We start from the raw sequence: 24,220 nt of genomic DNA, 5'->3' as shown, positions 1-24,220 counted from the left end.
TCACTCTTAAACCCCATCCGAGCCTCCCATCCCCCCTAAACCACTCCTCCGCCGCCCGCATATCACCCCTCAATCGCCCCTCTACCACCCACGCCCTCAACAACAGCACAACCAGAATTCCCCCATCACCACCGCCCACCTATACCTCCCCTCCACATCCGCGCCTCTCCCTCGCCTTTGCAATCTTCTGACTTTGCGCATCTAAGCGAAGAGAAGTAGCCCACATCTCCTTTCTGCGGGCCATTTCCCACGCCTCTCCCGTGTCGGAGGGAACGTCGTGGTCGTTCGGAAGCCATTGCGTATACTTCCCGTGCGTTCCACCGTATGTGTACTCCTCGTCGTCATCTTCCCCCTCGTCATCTTCCTCCCCTCATCCTCCTCCTCCTCCTCCTCCTCCTCCTCCTCCTCCTCCTCCCCATAGCCGTAACTCAGCATCACCTTCCCAAACGTCTTCTTAATATCGTACTTCCTCGCCACATGGTCACTGTACGCCCGCTCAAATATCTCCGCCGGTATATGCCGGCCATACTTGCGCTCGAGGGCATCTTTGCGATCTGCATAGTCGCGTTTTGCCTGTGCGAGCCTCGCGTTGAAGGTAGCGGTGATGTTGGAGACGAGGTCAGGACGGGAGTTGGGATTGTGGCGGTCGAGGGGGAGGCGCTGGATGGGCCTGACGGGCCTGACGTGCCTGACGGCGGGGAGGGGTCGTCCGCCAGCGTGAAGAGATGGACCCAGTTCGTCACCCGTGCTGTGGCCGTCGAGAGATACCACCGAGTCGGCGTCCGGGTCGGAGGCGAAGGAGTGGAGGCGAGGGCGCATGCTCATCTTATATCTTCGAATAAAAATCAAATCAAATCAAATACCTCTCTTTCCGCGAGAGGAAGCGTGTAGACTAAGTTCTTCTCCTGCTACGAAGTGAAGAACCGTGCGATGCGTTGCAATACACGTTCTTTATACTACGTCTCTATCTCTTTGTCCGCGTTTGTGCGGCGCAACGAGACGAGACGCGAGCGCTGTGAACGGCATGGTTGTGTTTCTTTGTGAGAGGGGTGGTGGGACAAGGCGAGCGGGGGCCAGAGGTTAAGCGGACGTCGGTCGGATGGCGGTCGTAAATAAATGCCTTGGAACGAATGAACTCTATGTACAGACGCTTCAGGTGAGATACATGCATTGCTCTTTCCGTGATAATGTCATCGGATTGATGGACAGCCAGGAAGGTCAGAAGCAGCTGTGTGCTGAGACGAGGATAGAGATATGTCGATGTCGCATGGTGTGCGAAAGGTAGAGGCTTGCATGATGCGTGTTGCGAGGATGGGAACAGTTGAGTGGGAGACATGGAGTTTGGAGATTCTAGTGGGTGACGGCTCCAGGCCAAACCGGCTTACGGTGCGTAAGATCTCGTCCTCCGCCCCTGCCCTCAAAGGCGTCGGAAGGAACCCCAGCATACCACTTCGACATATTGCGTCCCAAAACACGTAAATCTCAGGTATACACCGCCAACCCGGCATCCACAACATGGATTTACTTCTCAATTTTACATTACAAATCATACACCTCGTTCACCCTGGTATCTACACCCCCAAGCTCACCGATGACACCCAGTCCTAAACACACTAGCCTTTGGGAGTCGTTTAAAAGACCTTGTTGAGCCAGCGCCTCCAGGTAGGCATCGCCGCAATGCGAGCCCTCTCCGAATTGATGTAATCCCAGTCAAGCTCCCTTCGTCCAATATCAACATTGATCTGCTCGATCTTAAGCCACCCCTCGCGCTTCCAGAAGTACCCGCAGACCCAGAAGAAGCCGCACACGAAGAAGGCGAGGTAGCCGTAGAAGAAGTCGTAGGCGGTGCCGACTTTGGTGCCGGGGGGTGAGACGGAGACGTAGAACTGGGGGAGAGTTAGATATATAAGGCATGGATGGGGAGGGGAAAACGTACCTGAGCGACGAGGACAATCACAATGAGGAAGATGCCGAGCCACGAGCCGGCCGTTCCGCCGAGGGCTCTGAAGGGGATCTCGTCGAGGGTGTGCCCGTGGTAGGCCCAGGCCTTGCGGAAGCGGATGTGCGCGAAGCAGATGGAGCCCCAGGTGAAGAGGGCGGCGAGACCGGAGAGCTGGAGGAACCAGTTGAAGACGGTTTCACCGGAGGCGACCAAGTTCATGTAGCCGAGGGCGCCGCAGACGAGAATGGCGGCGACGGAGAAGAGGGGACGGCCCGAGCGGTCGATGTAGGTGAAGATCTTGGGGGCGTAGCCTTGCTCGCCGAGGGCGGTGAGGGTACGCGAGCCGCCGTAGACACCTGAGACACCGATGGAGATGACGGAGACGAGGATGACTACGTTCATGAAGTGGTCGAAGCCCTTGAGGCCTGCGTCTTTGCCGGCGATAACGAAAGGCGAGGACTTGGTGTCGCCGGAGCCGGAGCCGAGCAGGCGCGGGTCGTCGGAGCGGACAAGCAGGCCGACGAAGAAGAGACCGAGGACGTAGAAGCTATTCACAGACGTCAGTGGCTGCTACGCGTGACTGGATACTCGTTCAGGAGACGGGTGGCGTAATGCTTACAGTGTGATTCGCCAGAACACTTGTTTAATGGCACCAGGGAGCGATTTGAGCGGGTTCTTTGTCTCAGCAGCTGCGAGACCGACAAGCTCAGTTCCAGAGAAAGAGAAGGCAGCGGTGACGAAGACACCGCAGAAGCCCTTGAAGCCGCCCTGAAAAGCGCCAGGGTCGTACCAAGTGCGTGCGCCCCAGTAATCGCTGTACAATCCACTCTTGGGACCGCCGCCGAGTACGAGAATGAAGGCAATGAACATGAAGATGACGGTGGCAGAGAGCTTGATCAATGAAGACCAGAACTCTTCTTCAGCGTATCCCAAGGTACCCCACACATTGATCAGGACAATGAATATCCAGAAGACCGTGATCCAGACAGCCAGCGGAACATCGCTATTCCAGTAACCGATGGTCAAACCAGCGACAGTGATTTCGAGAGGTAAAACGATTGCCCATTGGAAGACGTAGTTCCAGCCCATAGCAAAACCCCACGAGGGGTCAATGAAGCGAGCGGAGTAGGTATAGAAACCACCAGAGACGGGATACATGACAGCGAGTTCACCGAGAGCGTAGACTAGAGTGAAATGAGCCACTGACAGGAGCCAAGCATGGGGCGGCGCCACCTACCGACGTTGAAGATCATAACACCCATGAGGATGAAATCAATGGTGACTGAGGCGGGGCCCTGGACGCGTCAATACAACAAAGCGCTTGTCGAGGTTGAATAACTTACACCACCGCTGAGGGCGCCACCAGAACCGACGAAGAAACCAGCACCGATACTGCCACCGATGGCAATCATGTGCAGATGGCGAGGCTTCATCGACTTGTCGAGCTCGACCTGGTCGACAGGGCGGCGCCCGAACGAACGCAAGTTGAGGCCATTGCGCGTCGCGAAGCTCTCCTCCTGCCGCCAGTGCTCTCCCGGAGCCTGCTCGTAAGCGGGAGCAGCAGTGTCGACGGGGCTGCTGCTGGTGACATGCTTCTCGTCGGCGTCGAAGCCTTTGTCGGCGTGTGTCGCCATGATGAATGAAAGCAAGATTACAGGCGAAATGCAGGAACCAAGCTCGGAGGGAGGGGCTACTTTTAAAGCAAGCTACGATCCGATGGGGTGTTGAGTGCTCCGGGGCGAGCGACAAGGGTCGTGATCCCCTCGCGCTTCCCGATTATTGCCATCGCACATGGACGAGGCCTGCGCCCGTTCACTTGGAGCAGCTTAACCACCCAAAGCCGGGGCCGTGCGCCATACAGATACCTGGTCCGGCGGTGATTGGGCAGCAGGGCGGAAGCGATGGCGAATGCTGGCTAGGGAGATTCGATCCAAGGCCAGTTTATATGACCACCGTCTTTGTTAGCGGCATGGCGGCTCTTGGTCTAGTTGGGATGGCATTGGCAGAGTTGGTGTGCTAACGCTCGTGGCTCCGGGGTAGGCTGCGGTAGAGCGACTATGGCGCGACAGGCTCCACCAGGGTCGTCGCATTGGCAGCTCGAGGCTGATAAGAGACGAAACTGGTGTCGTTTGCGCGGTGCTGAGGCTCCACCCCTATCAGCAGTCCACCCCCCCTCGCGCTTGGCTGGGCGGCGGAGCGAAGCTTGGTGTTGCTGACCACTTGCGAGCTGCCCGAAGCAGCAAGCTGTAAGGATGCAGACGAGCGTGCGATATCTGCTGCACGCTGGGCGGGCGCGGGATTGGCTGCGTGCCAGAGGAGTGAATGTCCCCCCGCGTGGTTGGCCAAGTGCTTGGGCCGGGCGCCCAGCAGCTCACGTGCGCAGATAACACCTGCCGCTTTGGGACAGCGGCACGCGGCACCTCCACTCGCAGACGTGCAATTCCATCCATCGCGCCAAATCTCGGACCATGAGTAGTTTCAGTAGAGATGGCGTCTGATAAGAGATGGCCCCGCACTGGCGATCTGGCCTCTTGGAGAGAAACGCTTTGTGCGTCGCCGACGAGGCGCAGAAGAGTTTTCGCATTTTGCCGCGCGGAAGCCGTCGTGCATCGCGCCTCAACCACAACCCGCCAGCTGCCCGCCATGATTTGATCCGCTGACATCGAGATGCGGCATGCTTCGCTTCCAGATCGACGTCCCCAGAGTCTGTCGCCTTCCCCAGGTTGTGGTGGGCCCGCCGACCCACCCGTCTCCACTGCGAGACTGACAGACGGCGCTTGCATGCCCACTGCAAATCACCACCGACCGATTCATCATTGCGCACGTAATACGAGCGCGAATTAAAGCCACCACGAGTAACGACACATAGTTCGTACGTCCCAGCGACCGGTGGCCTGTCGACTGACATTCGACTGACATGCGGCGCGCATCCTGTGCCGAGCTATCCGGCGTCGTTCTGCCTCGCATCGTTGATCACTACGCACGTAATCACGCCCACAGCATTCGACTCCTACCCGAAACTCTCCCAGTCTTCCAGAAACACCCTGCAAGCATCTCCGTCGATCAAGCTCGCCTTGGAACGCTACCCTTTCTAGCCCCTTGTTCTTTTTCTAGCCTTCTTCCACGCGCACCTCAGCAACCTTGGGAATGGCCCGTCTTAGCCCGCCTTGGAGCCAAACGGCGCACCTCCCCAAAGCAGCAGTCGAGTACACGCCGCATCTTAGCAGGCACGCGAGCTGTCTGACACGCAGTGCGCATTGAAGAAAGCTAAAATTGGTGTGTACGGTAACTGCCAGAGTCGTCTAGTCTATCGTCTATGCCTCTACCCAACGCCAACGCGCAGTAATGACCATCTGAATCTCAAAAGAGTAACTGCCATGCCCGTACAGTCTAATTGCGTCTACCTGAACGCCAACGTAAGAACGCCAAGTGTCCAAGATGCGCTCAACCGATGCAACCCGTCTGGCGGATACGGAAGGTGTAAGACAAATGATTCCACACTGCAGCTGCCAGATCCGAAGACAGCCGCAGGTATCGATTCCACGGCTTCGGGTCGGTCAGACAGTGCCCCTGTACATGTCCCCAAAGTGCTTCACCCCTTCACCCCTTTACCTCGATGTGCTCGAGCACCTGGAATTGCTTCGTCTTGACTATGTTGCGCCGCTCTCTACGCTTCTTCGCCGTATTGTAGGGACGGACTAAGCCCTTGTCTCCACCCATATCATCTCCCTCTCTCATCATCTTAATCTCTGCACGCATACTGTCCTGCTCTCTCGCCTTCTTAATCTCTGCACCCATATTATCCTGCTCTCTCGTAATCTCCATCTCTGCACGCATACTGTCCTGCTCTCTCGTAACCTAGATCTCTGCACGCATCCTATCCCCCCCTCTCCATCTCCATCTCCTCACACACCTTCTCCCTCCCCCTCGCCACAATCTCATACAATGACTTGCCTCCCATTTCACCACGCCCCTTAGAAAGCATACCTATGGTATTCGACTGCCTCCTCACGCCCTGCGGCACGGTCGTCTCTGACTTCCTCGCGGGCGGTAACGGCGGCGTACGCGGGTTCAAGAACCGCGGCGATAGGTCAGGCACAGCACACGAAGAAGCGCTCGGGACGGCGGACGACCATGATGACAATGGAGAACCTGGTAACAAGGGCGAAGCTACTGCCTTTAACACCGCTTTACTCAGAGGAGGAGGAGGAGGAGAAGGAGGAGAAAGAAACGGATTCCATGGCGACACTGGCATCGGCGACGGGGTGTCAGGCTCCCAGTACGACAGCGGCGGTACGGGCGGGACGTCCTCCCCTCCGTAGTTCATATTAAGGGATGAGGTTCCCGGCGTGGGATACGTCGCCCGGCGAGCTGTCGGTGTCGGTGGGCGCGGCCATGGCGTGGTGCGCAGACGTGAGAGGGAGAGGGAGAGAGACAGTTGGAGGGAGGAAGCGCGGGGCCGGGGACGGGATAGCGGCATGGCGTTGTTCTCCCAACTCAAACCGTTACTCAAGGAGGGGTTGTTTAGAGATGCGAATAATGAGAGACGGTGAGAAGAGAAGAGAAGAGGAAATGGGGGCTGGAACGACTGGTGAATGCGATCCGTCCTGCGGTTGGGATGGCCATCCTCTCCATAGGCGTGGGGTGATATAGATATAGACATGGACAGCACAGCGGTGATGTGTATCTGAATGCAGTCGCCTAATAGAGAGACATATATATGGGGCAAGGACCCGATGCGGTGAGGTGAGCTGGAGCCCGCGCTGAGCAGATACCATGGAGCAAACACCGCCAATTTCAACGCAACGAAACGTAAGTGGCAAGCGGGGCAAAACGCAGGTCATGTGCGTGCGGCTCTGTGTTTTATGTTCAGGCGGTACCGTCTATTAGAGACTGTCTCTCTATCTCCTATGACTCTTCGCGTGGTGGACGACTGACATCTGGATGTGGGCCCGTCAGCAAAAGCACCGTTCCGTGGCTTCGCGTGCGTGAAACAGGGGTTCGGTGCGTCGACTTGAGAACAAAGCACAGTGTAGGGCTGAGTAGATGCGTTACGAAACATGATTCAGGTGAGGGCTCGATAGTTCAGCCATGAACCGAATAGACCGCAAGCGCAGCTCTCGACCAAAGTAGGCAGCGAGGCAGACCGACAGAATACCACGTGCTAGACGTGTACATGTACGAAGCGCAACCGATGCTCAACGGCATATACATTCCTATTCAGATCGGGCGTCGATCCACGCTAGCACCGCCATAATTCGTAACTCACCATCCACAACCCCTCTTCTCTTGAACGCCATCATACCACGTGCCCCCTTCTCACACCTTCGACACACCCACCTCCTCGCCCACCCCAAGCACATGCCCGCCATCGTCCATGGCAACCTTAACCTTCGCAGTCGACGCCTTCCGCGGATTCTTCGCTTCGAAAATATACTTCAGTTCCTCGAGCGTCTTACCCGCCGTTTCGACGAAGAAGCTATACGCGTTAGCCTCTCTCTATCACGCCTCCTTCCTTCCATCCCCTTCTTTCCCTCCCCCACCACGTCCCTCCCAAAAGGCACCATGTCAAACGGGCAGGGCAGGGCAAAACTCACAGATAAACCACGCCCATCTCCACCAAAATCCACACAATATACACCACATACAACCTCCACCTAATCTTCTCGATCCCCACGCTAATCCCATACGTATTCACCACGAGCGCAACGTTGATGAACAAGAAGTTTATGCCTGAGCCTTTTGCGCGGGTCCGGTTCTCGAAGCATTCTACGGCGTAGAGTGTTTGAAGGGGTGTCCAGCCCCAGGCGAAGAAGATGCCGAAGAGGTAGATGGAGACGATGGTGCCGTAGGCGAGGTTGTTGGTGGGGGTGGCCGAGGCGGTGAAGGCTGTTAGGAAGACTGGGTGGAAAGGTGGTTAGCGGAAGGTGCGTTTGGGGTTCGATATTTCCGTTTGCCTCGCTGTTTGTATGTTGTGTAGTATATTATAGGGCATTGGGAAGCGGGTGTTCTTACTGTAAGAGATCAGGGCCCCGAGAAGGCCATACAGCAACATGGTGCGGCGGCCTAGCTTGTCGAGGAGCGTAGCGCCGTACATGGCGGCCAGCATGCTGAAGATGGGGTTGATGGCGTTGATGATGAGCTGTTTGTTTACGTCGGTTATGCCTGCGTTTTTTATCATGGCGGGCATGAAGTAGGATACTACGTTGTTGCCGCTCCCTGTTGCCGTCTCGTCAGTCACTCCTCGATCTTTTCCAGATTTTATCTATCTAAGGAGGGTGGGAGAGACGCACACTGCCCGAAGAAACTCATGCATATCACTAGCATCAGCCGGTACCGCGCCGCCCGTGTGTTGAACAGCTCGCGCAGATCCCACCACGGGTTCTCGTTGCGGAAGCGCGCAAAGTCCTCGGTGATCTCGTGTAGCTGGAGCTGGACAACGGGGGACTGCGCGTCGCCGTCGCCGTGGTACTTGGCCATGATGGCGATGGCTTCTTCGCGGCGGTCTTTGCTGATGAGCCAGCGGGGCGTTTCCGGGAAGAACATAACCATGCACGCGACGATGCCCGGGAGGATACACTGCACGATGGTGGGGAGGCGCCACGCCCAGGAGGACTCGGGCATGTGTAGGTTGGTGCCGTACTGCGCTTGTCAATTCAATCTCTTCTTCCGCAACCCGGTCTCCTAGACACGAAGAAGATAGAAAAAAGGAGAAACTCACCGTCGTCCATCCCGCAAGGATATTCCCCACCCACCAGAAGTTATTATACATACCCGCCATCGTCCCTCTGAACGCCGGATGCGCCAACTCCACCGCATACGCCGGCGCCACCGCACTCGCAATACTTGCACCCAAGCCTAGCACGAATCTTCCGCCGATGAATTGGCCCTGGCCGTTGGCAGTCGTCTGGATCGCGGTACCAATCAGCACAACGACACAGCCGACGAAGATGGCGAAGCGGCGGCCGTAGCCATCAGCGAGGAAGCCGCAGAAGGGAAATGCAGCGATTTGCCCCAGGTTGTAAGAGATGAACACAATGCCTGTGGATGAGCCTTCGCCCGTGAGGCCGAAAGTGGTCTGGTAAGATTTCATAGCGTTAATGGCGCCCATGAGGGAGGAGTCGAAGCCATTGAGTGTGGAGACGAGGTAGGACACGGAGAGAATGGCGCAGAGCTGGAGGATGGAGCGGGACCTGAAAGAGGGCTTTTGCGCTTCGACGGCCGCGGCTGGAGCGTGTTAGAGAGCGGTCTGTCTTCCGATGTTTGTCGTCTGCCAGGTAGGCGCTGAACGCACCTAAAGCGACCGACGCAGCGTTCGTCTCCGTAACGCGCGTCGCGTGTTGCTTCCCACTGTCGACATTGCTGAGATGATGCTCAACGGCATCCAATTCGTTCTTTTCCGCCATTCTGCCACCAAATTGTACGATTCAGCTGCAGGAACGCGCAAGGGAAACCGAAGCTCGCACTCATGTTCCCACGGCCAGAGTCAAGGTAATATACCGACGTTATTGCGGAAGGTGACACATGATCGCCTGCGCCGCACTACATTCGACCTGCATCGGCGTGCGGGGAAGGACCGATTCAAGTCTGGGGACGAGCCCGGGGTATTGGCACAAAGCAGGGTGTGCTCCGCTTTCCGGGGTAAAATGTACCTATAGTGTGAATGCTAAGGAAATAAAACCTCGGTTTGGCGGGCGGGATTCCTGTCTAGATGGCGAGATGTTAGTGCGTACATTCACATCGGGCAAATATCGCGACCGCTGAGCCTAGTGGCGTGACTTGCATGCACGACGCGGGAGGCTGTGGGAGTGGCTGCTCAGTCGCATCGTGGTTTTCTCTGTGCGGCGTGGTGCGAGCGTACATCTGGGCACGTCGGGATCATGTATGCGCACCCCCGGGCGCTGCTCTCCCGAGGGCTAGGTTAGCCTCTACTTCCCCACAACAAGTCCGACGTCTGTCCTTCAGCGACAGACGGCGCAAACGGAGAGCTGTCTTGAAGTATCGGGTGCACCTCTCAAAGCAGTCTGCACTTGGTATGTGCCCGTCGAGGTCGGAACGGCCGCAGTGGGCGCGATGATGGTGAACAGTGTCGACGCCTTTGCTGGGTGAACCTCGTCCAGTTCATGCTCCAGTATACCTTGTTCCAAAAGCGGCCTTGTCGTAGAAAGAGCCATAGCTGAGGTCTTTGCATTCGATGTAGCTTTCTGCGTCCGGTGATCGCCATGATCCAGGCTCGTGGGCTGCCAAGCGCGGAATCCAACAAGTATGGCCGCGATCGCGCCCACAAATAGCATCGCTGCTGTGTAAATGCGACAATCCATCGAGAATTACATTGTGACAGGTGCAGACAGTGTGCAACGTCCGGGCGGGCTCGGTTTGTATTCGGACGTGTGCGTGGAAAGGTTTTGGAAGTGGGAAGGATGAGCACGCCCTTCTTTTGTGCTCTACATCCATTAAATAATTTCCACTGCGCCTCATAGAACCACGTTCGAGCGTGGATCAATAGTCGGGGGACTGTACAGCCCAAAAGATGGAATTGTTGAGTGTCAGGGAACCAGTGATGTTGACCTCCTTATTCATCACGACCAACATGAACTCCTAAGAGGAGTTAACTATCAGTCGACAACAGCACTTCCGCCGTCACGAAGTAGACTTCCTCGATAGTATCACAAAATGCCTGTTCAGCCCAATCAGCCGAGCGGATTCCGACTCCAGTTTTGTTTGGACATGCCAGGGTAAACCCCAGCGATCTTGCTTTCGCACTCACCCGCCCAGAGGGTACGCTTCTTGGTAAATCCACCTAGCTCCATTTAGAGTTCCCAAAGCTTCTAAATGGACGCGCTGGCACTTGTTACCCCAAGATCCTCCTCAAAGCCATTCTAGACGATCCTACCTGGGAAGAAGAAGTGGTACGGTAAGGATATGGGAAGCGTATCGCCTACGTACGACAAGATGGTGATATATCAGCAATGAAACGAAGAGTCAGGGAGGATGGTGTGGATGGTTGTTCGAGCTAAGTGGAGATGTTGATAGTATGATCGGACCAACCAAAATCGGGATAGCGCGGTCATGACGTAACAAGCAAACTTCATCTCATTCGCGTCTTTGCTTCGAGAGTAGTCCCTGCTTGCCTGCAATTGGGTAAAACAATACTCCTAACCCTTCTTTGCACTTGCAGCATTCGAACGCCGAAAGCCCAGTGCTGCAATTTCTTTAATGCTCTTGCCAACATTGAGGAGTTCGGCGCACCACGTTGTTCCACTACAGCTGCTAACTGCCACGAGACCATATATGACGCGAACTAGGAATCCCATCCAACTAATCCTTGACTGGGATGGCACCCTGACTAAGAAAGATACGCTTCATCTTGTTGCTGCGATAGGGTATGAGCACAACCGCGACAAAAACCTTACACCTTGGGACGACATAGTGCAAGCATACATCTCCGATTACTCGCAGCATAAAGCATTCTATACTTCCTCAACAGAAAGCCGCAAGACCGTCACCGAGGAAAGCGAATGGCTTGCCAGTCTAAAGGATGTAGAACGAAGCAGCATCGAACGAGTGAAAGCGGCGGGCATATTCAAGGATGTCACGAAGGAAGATGTGATTTCAGCATCCAGATCAGCTGTGCGTGATGGAAAGTTGCAACTACGGCCAGGCTGGAGGAAGCTTCTCGCGATCTCAGAAGCCTCACAGCAACAGTCTTCGGCGGCGGCCTCGCTTTCTATCATCAGCGTGAACTGGAGCGCCACTTTCATCAGGGCATGTCTTCAAACTGCCTTATCGAATCCTTCAGCCTCGGACGCTAAGTTCATGGACTCCATACCTGTCTTCGCGAACGAGCTCCCTTTAGAAGAAATCCAGCGAACACCCTACATCTGCACCAGTGCGGACAAGCTTGCTAGGTTTGAAGAAGTACGTGGAGAAGACAGCTGTACTACTTTCTATGTAGGAGACTCAGCTACTGATTTCGACTGCCTGGTTGCGGCTGATGTGGGAATTTGTATCAGAGATGACCCGATGGGAAGCGGCCAGAAAGAGCTAAAGGAAACGTTGGAACGACTAGACTTTGACGTGTTGCGCTTGAGTCCGGAAGCGTTCACGGAATCACAAGGAGGCATTGGAGTTGTTGGCGGCGATCGAGAGCGAAGAGACAGGCGGAAGATTTGGTGGGTCGCAGGCTTGGACGAGGTCAGCAAATTCGTTGGAAATTGTTAAGCATCATGATTGTGGTCCAGGCCGGCGAAACCTATGTCACGAGCACCAACAGTTATCTCACATGCTTGAGAGAGGTCCTGGGTTTGGGCTGGGCGTCGAGCAGAAATGCATCTTCATGACCTTACGATCTTCTTGGCTGCGGATCAACTGCTCCCTACCTAAGGAATGCATAGACTACATTGCCTATATTGGGAGATCTCATTGTATACGAGAACGTCCACGAGCCGAACTATCTATCGTTGTGCACGTTCGGTGTATACCACGAGGGCGTTCGCCGAGCTCACTGTCGCTCTCGAAGTTTCTTGGTGTTCAAGCAGATGCTGCGAACCGATTTTGAAAGTCAATAACTGACCTTGTACCGCGCGATATCAAGGCTTGGCTAATTTTTTGGGTCGTCGCACCCTATTGATGGATGAGCTTGTGGTCCGGATGGTGACTTGATGCTGGCTCCACATATGGACCGACTGCGGGGTAGCGCGACTGGGGTAGGGTCCTCTTCGGGCAGTTCGCAACCAGGAGCCTTGGCCGTGGCATCATTACCCCGATGCACGAGGACGGGTCCACTACCATTGACAATCTTGCCAAGTTTCGTACGCGGTGTTTCCCTGACACAGAACGTGGCCCCATGCTCAGACTGAGCCTCGTGGTGGCGGTCGGCTGACTGTAATTGGTTAGCGCAACTGTGGGGTGGAGGGGTAGCTTCGAATCCACATAACAGCGAACGTCAACACTTCATAGAACGATGCAAGCTCTTGTCAACACTTTGCATCCAGAAACACAGCACAATATGTCTACAATTAGCGGCGTCAGACCCGAGAACCCTCCGGACTGGAATAACCACAAAGTACTGCACAAGAATACATTGCCTGTGCGAGCGTACTTTCACAACTATACCTCCGAGTCGGATGCCATTTCGCGCGAGGTGAGCAAGTCCAAGACGCATAGCCTGTCTGGAACATGGAAGTTCCACTGGGCCAACTCGCCCTTCGAAGCTGTCGAGGGGTTTGAGGTCTCATCCTTTGACACCTCATCATGGAGCGACATCGCTGTCCCTGGCATGTGGAACCTGCAGGGGTTCGGAAAGGGCCCACAGTACACCAACGTCAAGTACCCCATCCACGTCGACCCACCAAACGTGCCATTCTACGACAACGAGACTGGGTCCTACGTAAGGAAGTTCTCGGTCCCAAAAGAATTCAAAGATGACCAGATTCGACTGAGGTTCGAAGGTGTCGATTCGTCTTACCACGTGTGGGTGAATGGAAAGGAGGTAGGGTACTCGCAAGGCAGTCGTAATCCGGATGAGTTCGATATTACGAGTCTTGTAGATCTGGAGAAAGAGAACACGCTCGCAGTACGAGTCTATCAGTGGTGCGATGGGACTTATATCGAAGACCAGGACCAATGGTGGTTGAGCGGCATGTAAGACTGTACAGATCCCTCGAAACATCACCTTACTGACGTTGATAGCTTCCGAGACGTGTTCCTTATTGCGTTTCCTAAGAAATCCCGCATTGAGAATCTGCATGTCCAGACCCTATTGGACTCTTCCTACAAAGATGCGGAGCTCAAAGTTAGCCTTGAAACTACAGGCTTAGGCAGTGTCAGCCTCAAACTTTTCGATGCGGACAAGCAACCCATGACCAGCGCGTCTGCAAACGCGACCACCCAAGGCAGTGGCAAATGGACTATTTCACTACGCGGTAAAAACCCTCACAAATGGACCGCGGAGACGCCTTATCTTTATCACTTGATTATCGCGCTGGATAACAATCAGTTCATCCCCATTCGTGTAGGCTTTCGTCAGGTTGAGATCAAGGATGGCCTGCTCAAGGTCAACGGCAAGCGCATCGTAATCCGGGGCGTCAACCGTCACGAACATCATCCGAAATTTGGTCGCGCCGTGCCTTTGGAGTTCCTCAAACACGACCTACTGACCATGAAACGTCACAACATCAATGCCATCAGAACCTCTCACCAATTGAATGACCCGAGACTTTTGGTTCTCGCCGACGAAATGGGTTTCTGGATGATCGATGAGGCGGACATGGAATGTCACGGCTTCGAGATGGTAGCTGATGCCCTATTGTCGAAAGAGGAACAAGAGCTGCCGTTCGACCAGCGCCAAATGCTGACGCGAGGCGGAGCCGCTAAATGGACGACTGACAATCCAGACTGGAGAGATGCGTACATCGACCGCGCGGAGCATCTGATGAAGCGCGATCAGCTACACCCGTCGGTGATCATCTGGAGTCTCGGAAACGAAGCCTTCTTCGGACAGAACTTCAAGGAGATGTATAAGCACATCAAAGCTTACGATGACAGTCGACCGATCCACTACGAGCCAGATTATGACGCCGAGACTATGGACGTCTTCTCAAGGATGTACTCGCATCCCGATTGGGTCGACTGGTTTGGCAGAGAAGGAAGCAAGGAGAAACCGCTCATCCTTTGCGAATTCGTAAGTATTCAGAAAATGCTGTTAGACCGCGACTGACCACCAGCTAGATCCACGCTATGGGCAACGGCCCAGGTAATATCAAAGAATACATCGACTTGTTCTACAAGTACCCATCCTGTCAGGGTGGCTTCGCATGGGAATGGGCTAACCATGGTCTACTGACGAAAGATAAAGAGACTGGCGATGAGTATTACGCCTATGGTGGTGATTTCGGAGAGAAGGTTCACGACTCCACCTTCGTGATGGACGGTTTATTATTCTCCGACCACAGCCCTAATCCGGGTCTAACCGAGTTCGCCAAAGCGATCGAGCCGGTACAGCTCCTACACAGCAACATTTCATCAGCTACATTCATCAACAGGTACGACTTCGTTACTTTGGATCACCTCCACCTCAATTGGCACGCCGTCAATGAGCGTGGCGATGAAACCTCCAAAGGCGACCTCAAGATCCCGTCCGGCATCGGCCCAGGTCAAACATTCGAAGTCGACCTCCCCAAGTTCGTAAGTGCCAAATCTGAGACCGTCGTCCACTTCACCTTCGATCTGAAAGAGAGCACCATCTCCCTCTCCAAGGGCTGGACCGTCGCAACCGGTGAAGTCGTCGTACATCCATCACACGCTGTTCACACGCCTTCCTCGTCCGACAAAAGCCTCAAAGTCACTACACCTTCCAGCCACACCCTGGTTATCAAGAGCGAAGACTCCGAATGGACCTTCAGCACGCTTTATGGATACCTCACGTCGTGGAAGAAGAACGGTAAAGAGCTCATCACCACACCCCCAGAGCTCTCCATCAACCGTGCAGAAACCGACAACGACAAGCCCCAAGACGGACGCTACTGGAGAGAACACCTCGTCCACCTCGCAAAGCCCTACACGCGAAAAGTCCACTACGACCAGCCAGACAAAAAATCACTCAAGGTCACCGTATCCCAGCAGATCGTCCCACCAGTGCTCTCCTGGTCCATCGACGTCGAAATCACATACACTTTCTCCAGCGATGGCACCGTGCGTGCACACGTCAAGGGCTCGCCCCAGGGTCTCAACCTCCCCGACATCCTCCCCCGCATCGGCTTCATCCTCGAGCTCCCCCATGACTTCCAGAACGTGACGTGGTTCGGCCGCGGCCCAGGAGAATCTTACCGCGACTCCAAATTCTCGCAGCATGTCTCCCTACACAAGACCTCCTCCATCGACGCGCTCTGGACAGACTACGAGGTCCCGCAGGAAGGCGCCAATCGCACCGACACACGCTGGGTGCGTATCGCCAACGGCACGTCCTCCTCGGCTACGAGCCTGCTGGCGCAGTTCGTGGAGAGGGGAGCGAGGAAGCTGTTTGATTTCCAGGCGAGCCATTATAGGATTGACGATGTAGCTGCATCGGATCATCCGTATAAGCTGCACAACAAGAAGAGGGAGGAGGTGGTGCTTAGGCTGGATGCGGTGCATCATGGATTGGGGACGGGAAGCTGTGGGCCGAAGACGTTGCCGGCGTATAGGAATGAGTTGGAGGACTTTGAGTTCGAGGTTTTGCTGCAGTGAGGAGGGGGGTATGAGGGCTTGGTGGGAGGGAATCAGGAAATGAGTATAACACACTCGGCGATTAACGATGTCGACGCGCGAGTCTGAGCACAGATTGGAACGCTCCGTCTTCTCTTTTATAATCACTGGTATGCATGCAATGGTCCGGAATGTCTTTTACATCGTGGTAAAATGTGTTTCTTAGAACTCATTGTTTCGCTTTGTCTCGCTGTGGGGAGTTATGTGTCTCTACACATGGTTGATCTCGACCCATGAAGCATCTTCTTTTTGCCTTGAATGGTGAGTCGATACCGACCTTACGGTCGCCAACATCCCATCGAAGCATTTGAACTGCTGAAATAGTGGTCGCGTTACCGGCAGACAGGCAGCAACGACCGCAATCGAGAGCTCGATCACTGCCCAAATCGCTAATTCGCTCTCCATCTCTAAGAACTGTTAGCAAAGGAACAGAACAGCTGCACCAGGCTATATCTCACGCCATGAAGTTTTAGCTCCTATCATCAGTCAGTATGTGCGAACATGTGTTTGAGAGATAAACGTACTGCGCAAGGCCTCGAGAAAAGTGTACAAACGCCCGCAGGCGGCTGCAGTGGAGCTGCCCACGTCAACTTCCATCTTTGAAAATCTCGACATCACTACTCACAGCAGGCCCAGCGCAAACATCGCAGTGACACCGAACTTCTGAACAGTCGACACACGCATATGCCAGACGATTGGGATTGGCGAAACCAAGACCATAACATCGGTAACGATGTCGGAGACAACAAACCCGTAAGATGCAGGTCCGGAGGCCCTGCAATAGCGTTCAATCGCATCTGCACTTCCCCACAAAGCCGAGATGTGGATACCGCACTGGAAGATGTTGGCAAACAGAAACGCTACGGTCCATGCTACTAGCAGTGCGACGAGGGTAATAGAGTAGATGTGGAAGATGCGAACGACGTCGAAAATACGCTGGTAGAGGAATACGACGCTGAGCTTGACTAGGCCCAGACCGGCTATCAGGAGGATGCATTTAATGAAATTGTACTTTGATACCAATGTCAGTCACATCAGTAAGGATCCGGGAATGGGATGGACAACCTTGGAGATCAGCTGTTCTAGCCCCGTCGTGTCGACCTGATCAACAGTCGTTACATCCACCTCATGGCTATCGTATAAGCCAATTGAAGCCCCTATGCCAGAGTAAGTCATGTGCATCCTAACTCGCGCTGTGCTTGGGCCAAGGTCTTACCTGCAAGAATGACTGCAGCCAACGCCCACATTATGACCTAATCCTCTCAGTCAATCACGCTTGCGATGCGCATCCTACTCCCTTCCACATACCAAGCTGGCCAACACAGTCCAATCATCGAGCCCATACTGTTGTTTCTTGAGCTTTCGCGCCCAGAGCCGCCCACCAACCGCCAACGTCGCAACCACGCTAAGAACCGAAGTGGTTACTTTGACAATATTAGCATCCATCAGAACCACAAAGCGCACGGGAAGGATCCGCCTTGTATTTAATGCTTTGCGAACGGCTTGTTCGGCGCACCTGTGAAATCCACGCGGTCAGCCTGCCACACAGCCCTTCGGAGTTCGTCCGACCAATGAGCTGAGCCGCGGAAGCGACAGGGCGTAATGCATGCAGCACTGCGGGCCGTCCAGCAAATTAGCACGCGGATGTATATTGTCGGTGCGTATAACATACCCGAAACAGCCTTACGTTGAATTTCGTACTGGTGGGCAGCCGGGGATAAGCACTGAGGTCATTGAGACACGCAAAGCGCTTTTAGAAGCTATTATACAACTCTGAACGATATGCCTGTGCGGAATCTACGGCTCATATGTACTATGTATCATAGACATGAGTTCGCCTCCGCCTGTCCAATCCGCAAGCTTGGTTACTCGTCCCCCAAATCGTTGTAGATTCTCTACTGCCTCGCTATGCTTCGGGAACAGTTCTTCTTTTGGCTTTGTACTATACTCAATGTGATTTGCAGCCAGCGACTGCAGATCAACCTCAGGCAGGTGCTTCATGTTCCTCCTGAACGTCTCTTCGTAGATTTCCCTGATCTCTACTGTCCGGTTCGTTGCTTGCGCAACGACGTGAATCGCATCCCGCATCGTCATCAACTCTGCACCATTCAAGATGATAACGCCCTTGTGGTTCCGCGTCGCTAGCAATCCACCCGCAACAGCACCAATATCTCCAGGTACGATGAAATCGAAAACCGTCTCCGGCCGAAATAATTCCACGACTCCGTGTTTCGCACCATGCGCAACGAGGAAGAGGTTCGAGCAGAAATACATAGGCCGTAGAACCGCCGCGTCTAGTCCTACGCTTTGCAATGCTATCTCAGCCTGCGCATGGTGCCACGCAGATCCCTTTGTTTTCTGCATGGAAGATGGAGGATCTTTGACCGCGTACGAGGAGAGCAGTACCACGAAGGTAACGCCTGCGTCTTTCAAAGCGTTGAAGACCGCTCTCATGCCGTCCTGGCAGGCGAAAACTGTGTATAAGAATGCTGTGGTGGCGCCTGACGTTTTGACGGCTTGTGTGACTGTTGATGGATTGGTCAGATCTGCGACTACGCGGCGGTAGCCTTTGGCTGAGGCCAGTTCGCTGATTTGATTGAGGGGTTGTAGCTCGGACTGTCGGACGGAGAGCCATACTTTTGCGCCGCGCTTCTTGGCTTCGAGGGCAGCTGCGCTTGCGACTGCGCCTGCAGCGCCGAAGATGATGACGTTCGACATGTCGCGACGAAGAGTAAGGAGACACGGATGGGAATTCGTGTTCGGGGTACACGAGTGCACGAATAGTACGCTTCCTCACTGAGGCTTTTAGTCATGCGTCACCCACCGACCGAAGTCCGCCTTTTCTGACCGAACCTACCGGTGACGAACATGCCATGCCTAATCCAGTCACCTACACAGGACTATCGATACTCAAACAGTAAATAGAGTATTTGTTATTCTCCTCAAGAAGCATACTTGATGCCAAACTCCACCGTCTTCACAACATCCCAGTCTTCATCCTTCTCCTCGTCTCCAAAGATCCTCAATGCTTTCACCCGCAGGCTGTAACTTCCTTCCTCTAGTACAGTTCCGTCTGCAAGCAGGCCGCTGATAAATACCCTCGAGTCACCCCTCGGAAGATAAACCTGCGGCGACCCCGCCAAGCTGCCCATCTCTTCCTCGCCTCTGAGCACATCGATATGCACTAAAGCGCTTCCGACCAACAGTGTCATGTACACGTTCGGTTGAGAGCCTTGATCTCCTTCGTCGGTCGCAGGAGGATTCGCAGGATCAGGGCGCGCAATCGTGTAACTAGTATTCGCGGGTACCGCGGTGTTGTACTGCGCCATGTAGACGAGCGATGATTGGGTGACGGGGGTAGAGCGCATGCTACCAGCCACGCCTAGGTAAGGAAGCACGAGAGTGATGTTAGAAGATGTGTCGCTGGCACTGATATAGCCGCTGTAGACAGGGAGAAGGGTCGCGTTCACGGAGGCCGGTGGCGTGCAGCTGACCGTTACATCGACAGACTCTCCAGCAGGGACTGAAATCTTGCTATCCATGGGTAAGCAGTCATTATGAGGAGGCCATGCCATGTAGTAGTAACTTACCTAGAGCTGAATTGTATGTCCGCCCAGTCCTCAACAATAGGATTTGGGAAGCTAGCCGCTCGAAGAACGCCGCCAAAGCTGTCCTGCAGTGTATACATTGTGACAGCTTTTCGGTGGCTCAGCTCGAAAATGGCATCCTCGGATCCAGTGTTGAGGATGCTGAAAGTTCGGTTGCCCACAAAGTGGTCAGTATCGTTCCAAGAAATGTTGTCGATACTGAGCTCCGCCGTGCTATAAACCGCGTTCCAAGTCTGAATGATACCCGAGCCTTGCTGTGGGACTGGCGCAAGAATATCGGGATGGACCTTGGTGCCGTCATGCCAGGCAATCGGTTTTGAAGTTGTTGTCATGATACGGCGCAGACGTAGAGGGTCAAGGCTGCCTCGCGCTCCCTTTAGTAATGCGAAAGCAGAAGCCACCAGCGGAGCGGACATGCTGGTTCCTGTCATCACCCGGTAACTACCATCGCTAGTTAGGTAAGTGCTGAGAATGTTTTCGCCAGGTGCGACGAGGTTCGGCTTCACGCCAAGTTCCCAGCTAGGACCCCAACTAGTCAACGAATTCGCAAGGTAGCCACCAGTCTCATTATTCTCGAACTCTTCAAGGTGGATTTCAGTGTTGTTGCTGCTTGGGATGTTGACAGTGACGACGGAGTCCTGCTTGAGCAAAGACAGCCAGTTATTCGCAACATAAGGCGCAACTCGTGCTACGCCTTCGATGCCTTCGGTATAAACAATCGGATCGTCCCTCATCGTTCTAATTACGTTAGCAAGATGCTCTCCTCGCTGCATTTGCGACAATGACGTACAAATTGCTTCCTGAGCCGTCATAGTACAGCATATACCGGCCGCCTTTCGCTGCTATATTGGCGCTTTGGTCTTGAGGATAGCACCCAGTGGCCCTTGCATCGAGGAATTGCAACAGCACAATAGACTCACTCAGATCCGTGCCGTTGGGTAAAGAGCTGCATGCATTGTTTGCGTCCACAGCAGACCAGAGCGGGAGGTTCGCTCCAGAAGCAAAGTTCGGCTCGCCCATCAAAATGCTGAAGTTTGTAGGGGTGGAATTGGCTGTACTGTAGGAGCCGCTCGGGCCAAGGATTGGGAACTTTTTGTTCGATACAGCTCCCACGCCAGTCACATCGAAGCCTGTGGCTGGTGAGGAAGAATAGAACATTCCTTGACCCCCATCGTTGCCTTCGGAGATGGCGAACTGGATGCCTGAGTCGGCGATGCGAGATGCAACTACGGCAAGTAAGTGTCCCGCCCATCCTATCTGACTGTATCAAGTTAGCTCAACGAGCTGAGGGTTTGGACCTGAAGGGAACCTACAAGCCGTTGGAGTAGGAGATGACGTCAGCCCCGTCTTCCACAGCGCGAGCAAACGCAGCTAATTGAATCTCATCAGTTGTCGAGGAGATGCAATTCCAGATTCTGTAGGCAGCAAGCTTGACTCCCGGAGCGCCTCCGGAGAACCCATACTTGGTCTTTTCCAGCTGTGCAGCGACAGTGCCTGAGACGTGAGTACCGTGTCCAAAGCAGTCGTCCATTGGGTCATCATCGGGTTGTGGTTCATTTTCACCCAGTCGGAAATTGTCACCCACGAAGTCGTAGCCTTTGCTAACCAAACAACCCTCCCCAAAGCAGCCACCCAAAGCCGGGTGCGTGTAGTCAACGCCACTGTCAATAATGGCGACTTGGACCCCCTTTCCCGTAACTCCTTCAGCATGGAGTTTATCGATTTGCGTCATAACATGTGGAGAGAAAGTGTCTTCTTTTTGATCCTGGCGCTTGACAAGTCGCGATGTGGAGTCTGCGGAAGCGGTTGGTGACTGTGTTTCCGGCATCTGTAGCTTTGATGATCGAACGGGCCATATTGAAGCAATCTCAGTCCTTGCTTTAATCTGCGTGATGATGTCGGAGCCAGTATGATTAGTCGAAGGCTTGACCTGGAAGGAAACACCGTTAAAGAAGCGGAAACTCAGATCCATTCGGTGCTGGAGGTCCACGCCTTCAGCCGCAAGAGAGGCATAAAAGGTGTCCGGGGTGACACTCTCGTTGGCGAATTCGACAATGTAGACATTAGGTACGACATCTCCAGTCTGACTATAGCAAGGTATCAGATGGCTGACTAGAGCCGATTATTGCACCATATGTTTTGGAGCAACACAAGATGCTTGAACTTACGGCGCTGTGGTACTGTTCGCTGCTCGGACGGCGTGTGCGCCTACGAGAAAAGCAAAGGCCTGCGTGACCTTCATCTTCATCACCGGTTTTAGAACGAAGGAATGGCGATGATTGAGAACTTTGTGCGGGCGTAGCCGTTCTTTTATTAATCATCCTACTTGGGTGTCCTTAATATATCTGCCATCCGAGCTGTCCGTCGCCAATCGGCACCGAGTTCTGGTAAGAGCTGCATAGGGCAGGTTGCAGACAAGTGGTCTGCAGATGATTCCTTGTCTGGTGTTGCAAAGAATAGAACTGGAGATGTCAGGAGGTTTCGCATGAGGATGATCGTGGGGTCGATCGCTTTAGGGTTATTGAAAGTTGGCGACCATACCCAATGCAGGATGGTGTCGGAAGAATGGCAGGTGCAGTCTCGCCGGGACGTCATGCTCACCTCCTAATTTCTCCCATATTTGAGGTCCATGAGCGCACTTGTAATTTCTCACAGTACTCGGTGTCTATTAGGTATCGTGATATGCGCACTTGAACTGACCTTTCAGAGTGGTGTTGTCGGAGCCAATGCATCTCGGGCATGGCTTTCGCACGACTCGCGGACCGGAGTTTCTACCAATCAAGTCATGCCATGCCCACCTCGAACTAGGATCATGGCACACTTTTCGTTGGCCTTGCCCGACTGGACCGCATTCATCGATACAGCAGTTTAACCCTATTTGGATCAAGGCACTGACCGTCAATCGATACCTACAATCTCTCTCATCACTGATCAGAAACTTTTCGACTTGGATGGATATTAAGTATTATTATAAACATCTGCCTATGAATGACAAGGCCCTGACCCACCCGCCAAATCGTCCGATCCGCCCGTGAAAAGAGTAGCTGTGCCCAGACCGTTTGGACAAGTACCAGCAGCACCAGTCGCCGCACCATTATTCACAGCATAGAAGCAGAAGCCACTACCCAAGAAAGCCCATTCAATGCAACCCGAAGCCGAGTTGTAGCATTCAGTGCAACAACCGACGACAGTATTTGCAGAAGAGCCCACGAGGTGGCTGCTACCACCTGAAACGCTAATGCCAGCGATACCGTTTGTCTGCTGTGCACAAGCGGATGCGGTAGAAGTGGCGACTTCGGTAGTGGTGGTTGTTGAGGTGAGGGTAATTGTATCCTGATGAGCGATGTTAGCGCATATATAGAGATAAGGGGTGGATGATGTGTAACGAGGAGGGTTAAGAATAAGTAAAGCCGACTTACAGTCTCAACAGGCGTAGAAGTTAAGGTGTTCGTTAGTGTCTGCACCTCAGTCGCCGTAGACGTAGAGGTGCCGGCAGCAGGTGTTACGGTCACAATTTCCGTCTGGGTCTGAGCTGGCTTGGTCGTTGTCCTCGTAATGGTGGACATTTTTGTTGACGTCTTGTACTGAGTCACCGTCTTCGGCTTCGGCTTCGGCCATGCCTGGTTGCAAGCTGGGCAGATGAGGTGGGAAGCGTAGCCTCTCAGCCATGAGGGGGGGCTCTGGCCGCGCTTTTTGACTGAGGTAGCTGAGGGAAACTGGACCACTGAGGTAATGGTTGTAGTGCTGGTTTCAGTCGTGGTAGAAGTAGTGGAAAGCGTGGATGTAATCGTGCTCGGGTCTGCCGTTTCTGTGATGTCGATCGTGGTTGATTGAGTGATTGTAGTCGCTACTGTGTTTGCTGGTGGCGCTTCTGCAGTTGCGGTACGGGTTGTTTTCACTGCATTAGGTACGATCGTCCTCGTCGTGTATGTTGTTTTAGTGAAGGTCTTGTATTTCGTCTGCGTGACAGGCCTGGGAGAGTAACCACCGCAGGCAGCTTTGCAGAAGCCATAGCCATTATACTTCTTCAGAAGCTTGACAATATTATCGGTATTCTGGGTATCTAATTCCGAAACGAAGTCAGTGGTCGGCTACATAAAGACATGTCGTTGGAGGGGTGGATGGTGCATGCGTACTTCCAGTATTGTATGAACGCTCCTGAACAGCAGATGACTTGTTCTGGCTGACATCTGCGACAAAGACCTTGTGCGTCTCCGGGTCAATGTAAGCCTTGTTGACCAGCCCGAGATTTGAGGTATCCTCTAACTCATGTACATTGTCGGCAACAGTTCCCGAGGCGAGGATGGCTCCAAGGAGCAGGAAACTGTTTTTGATATGCATTATCGCGAACAGGAAAGAGGCTCGGTGCTTTCAGAAGTAGAGCATCATGGGCCTCTGACTTATTTATCCCGCCAGAATAGTTTTG

General features: G+C 53.9%; 9 protein-coding genes across 9 annotated transcripts; 2 read left to right on the top strand and 7 right to left on the bottom strand.

Moving 5' to 3' along the window:
• Window positions 1–201: 201 nt before the first annotated feature.
• On the bottom strand, window positions 202–825 carry N0V89_012600 (uncharacterized protein; the record flags this gene model as incomplete). Its single annotated transcript, XM_056221321.1, has 1 exon — window positions 202–825. The coding sequence occupies one exon, from the start codon at window positions 823–825 to the stop codon at window positions 202–204; it is 624 nt and encodes a 207-aa protein (XP_056065308.1).
• Window positions 826–1,631: 806 nt separating this feature from the next.
• On the bottom strand, window positions 1,632–3,576 carry INDA1 (Amino-acid permease inda1; the record flags this gene model as incomplete). The annotated part of the gene is made up of 5 exons (XM_056221320.1): window positions 1,632–1,886; window positions 1,937–2,489; window positions 2,562–3,126; window positions 3,180–3,237; window positions 3,286–3,576. The coding sequence occupies 5 exons, from the start codon at window positions 3,574–3,576 to the stop codon at window positions 1,632–1,634; spliced, it is 1,722 nt and encodes a 573-aa protein (XP_056065307.1).
• Window positions 3,577–8,203: 4,627 nt separating this feature from the next.
• Window positions 8,204–8,723, bottom strand: N0V89_012598 (uncharacterized protein; the record flags this gene model as incomplete). Its single annotated transcript, XM_056221319.1, has 2 exons — window positions 8,204–8,589; window positions 8,717–8,723. 2 exons carry the CDS (start codon window positions 8,721–8,723, stop codon window positions 8,204–8,206), a joined length of 393 nt encoding a protein of 130 aa, XP_056065306.1.
• Window positions 8,724–11,233: 2,510 nt separating this feature from the next.
• N0V89_012597 (uncharacterized protein) lies at window positions 11,234–12,163 on the top strand (the record flags this gene model as incomplete). Its single annotated transcript, XM_056221318.1, has 1 exon — window positions 11,234–12,163. One exon carries the CDS (start codon window positions 11,234–11,236, stop codon window positions 12,161–12,163), a length of 930 nt encoding a protein of 309 aa, XP_056065305.1.
• A 787-nt stretch (window positions 12,164–12,950) lies between these two features.
• Window positions 12,951–16,168, top strand: N0V89_012596 (uncharacterized protein; the record flags this gene model as incomplete). Its single annotated transcript, XM_056221317.1, has 3 exons — window positions 12,951–13,585; window positions 13,634–14,624; window positions 14,672–16,168. The coding sequence occupies 3 exons, from the start codon at window positions 12,951–12,953 to the stop codon at window positions 16,166–16,168; spliced, it is 3,123 nt and encodes a 1,040-aa protein (XP_056065304.1).
• Window positions 16,169–17,983: 1,815 nt separating this feature from the next.
• N0V89_012595 (uncharacterized protein) lies at window positions 17,984–18,904 on the bottom strand (the record flags this gene model as incomplete). The annotated part of the gene is made up of 1 exon (XM_056221316.1): window positions 17,984–18,904. The coding sequence occupies one exon, from the start codon at window positions 18,902–18,904 to the stop codon at window positions 17,984–17,986; it is 921 nt and encodes a 306-aa protein (XP_056065303.1).
• Window positions 18,905–19,128: 224 nt separating this feature from the next.
• On the bottom strand, window positions 19,129–19,515 carry N0V89_012594 (uncharacterized protein; the record flags this gene model as incomplete). Its single annotated transcript, XM_056221315.1, has 2 exons — window positions 19,129–19,477; window positions 19,508–19,515. 2 exons carry the CDS (start codon window positions 19,513–19,515, stop codon window positions 19,129–19,131), a joined length of 357 nt encoding a protein of 118 aa, XP_056065302.1.
• Window positions 19,516–19,772: 257 nt separating this feature from the next.
• Window positions 19,773–20,616, bottom strand: N0V89_012593 (uncharacterized protein; the record flags this gene model as incomplete). The annotated part of the gene is made up of 2 exons (XM_056221314.1): window positions 19,773–20,532; window positions 20,612–20,616. 2 exons carry the CDS (start codon window positions 20,614–20,616, stop codon window positions 19,773–19,775), a joined length of 765 nt encoding a protein of 254 aa, XP_056065301.1.
• A 487-nt stretch (window positions 20,617–21,103) lies between these two features.
• Window positions 21,104–22,036, bottom strand: N0V89_012592 (uncharacterized protein; the record flags this gene model as incomplete). Its single annotated transcript, XM_056221313.1, has 2 exons — window positions 21,104–21,877; window positions 22,031–22,036. The coding sequence occupies 2 exons, from the start codon at window positions 22,034–22,036 to the stop codon at window positions 21,104–21,106; spliced, it is 780 nt and encodes a 259-aa protein (XP_056065300.1).
• Between the last annotated feature and the right edge of the window lie 2,184 nt (window positions 22,037–24,220).

Source organism: Didymosphaeria variabile (genome assembly GCF_027946475.1).
Source record: "Didymosphaeria variabile strain IMI 356815 chromosome Unknown scaffold_10, whole genome shotgun sequence".
NCBI classification, from domain to species: domain Eukaryota; kingdom Fungi; phylum Ascomycota; class Dothideomycetes; order Pleosporales; family Didymosphaeriaceae; genus Didymosphaeria; species Didymosphaeria variabile.
The sequence above is the reverse complement of the archived record's forward strand: the minus strand, read 5'-3'. Positions and strand labels throughout refer to the sequence as shown.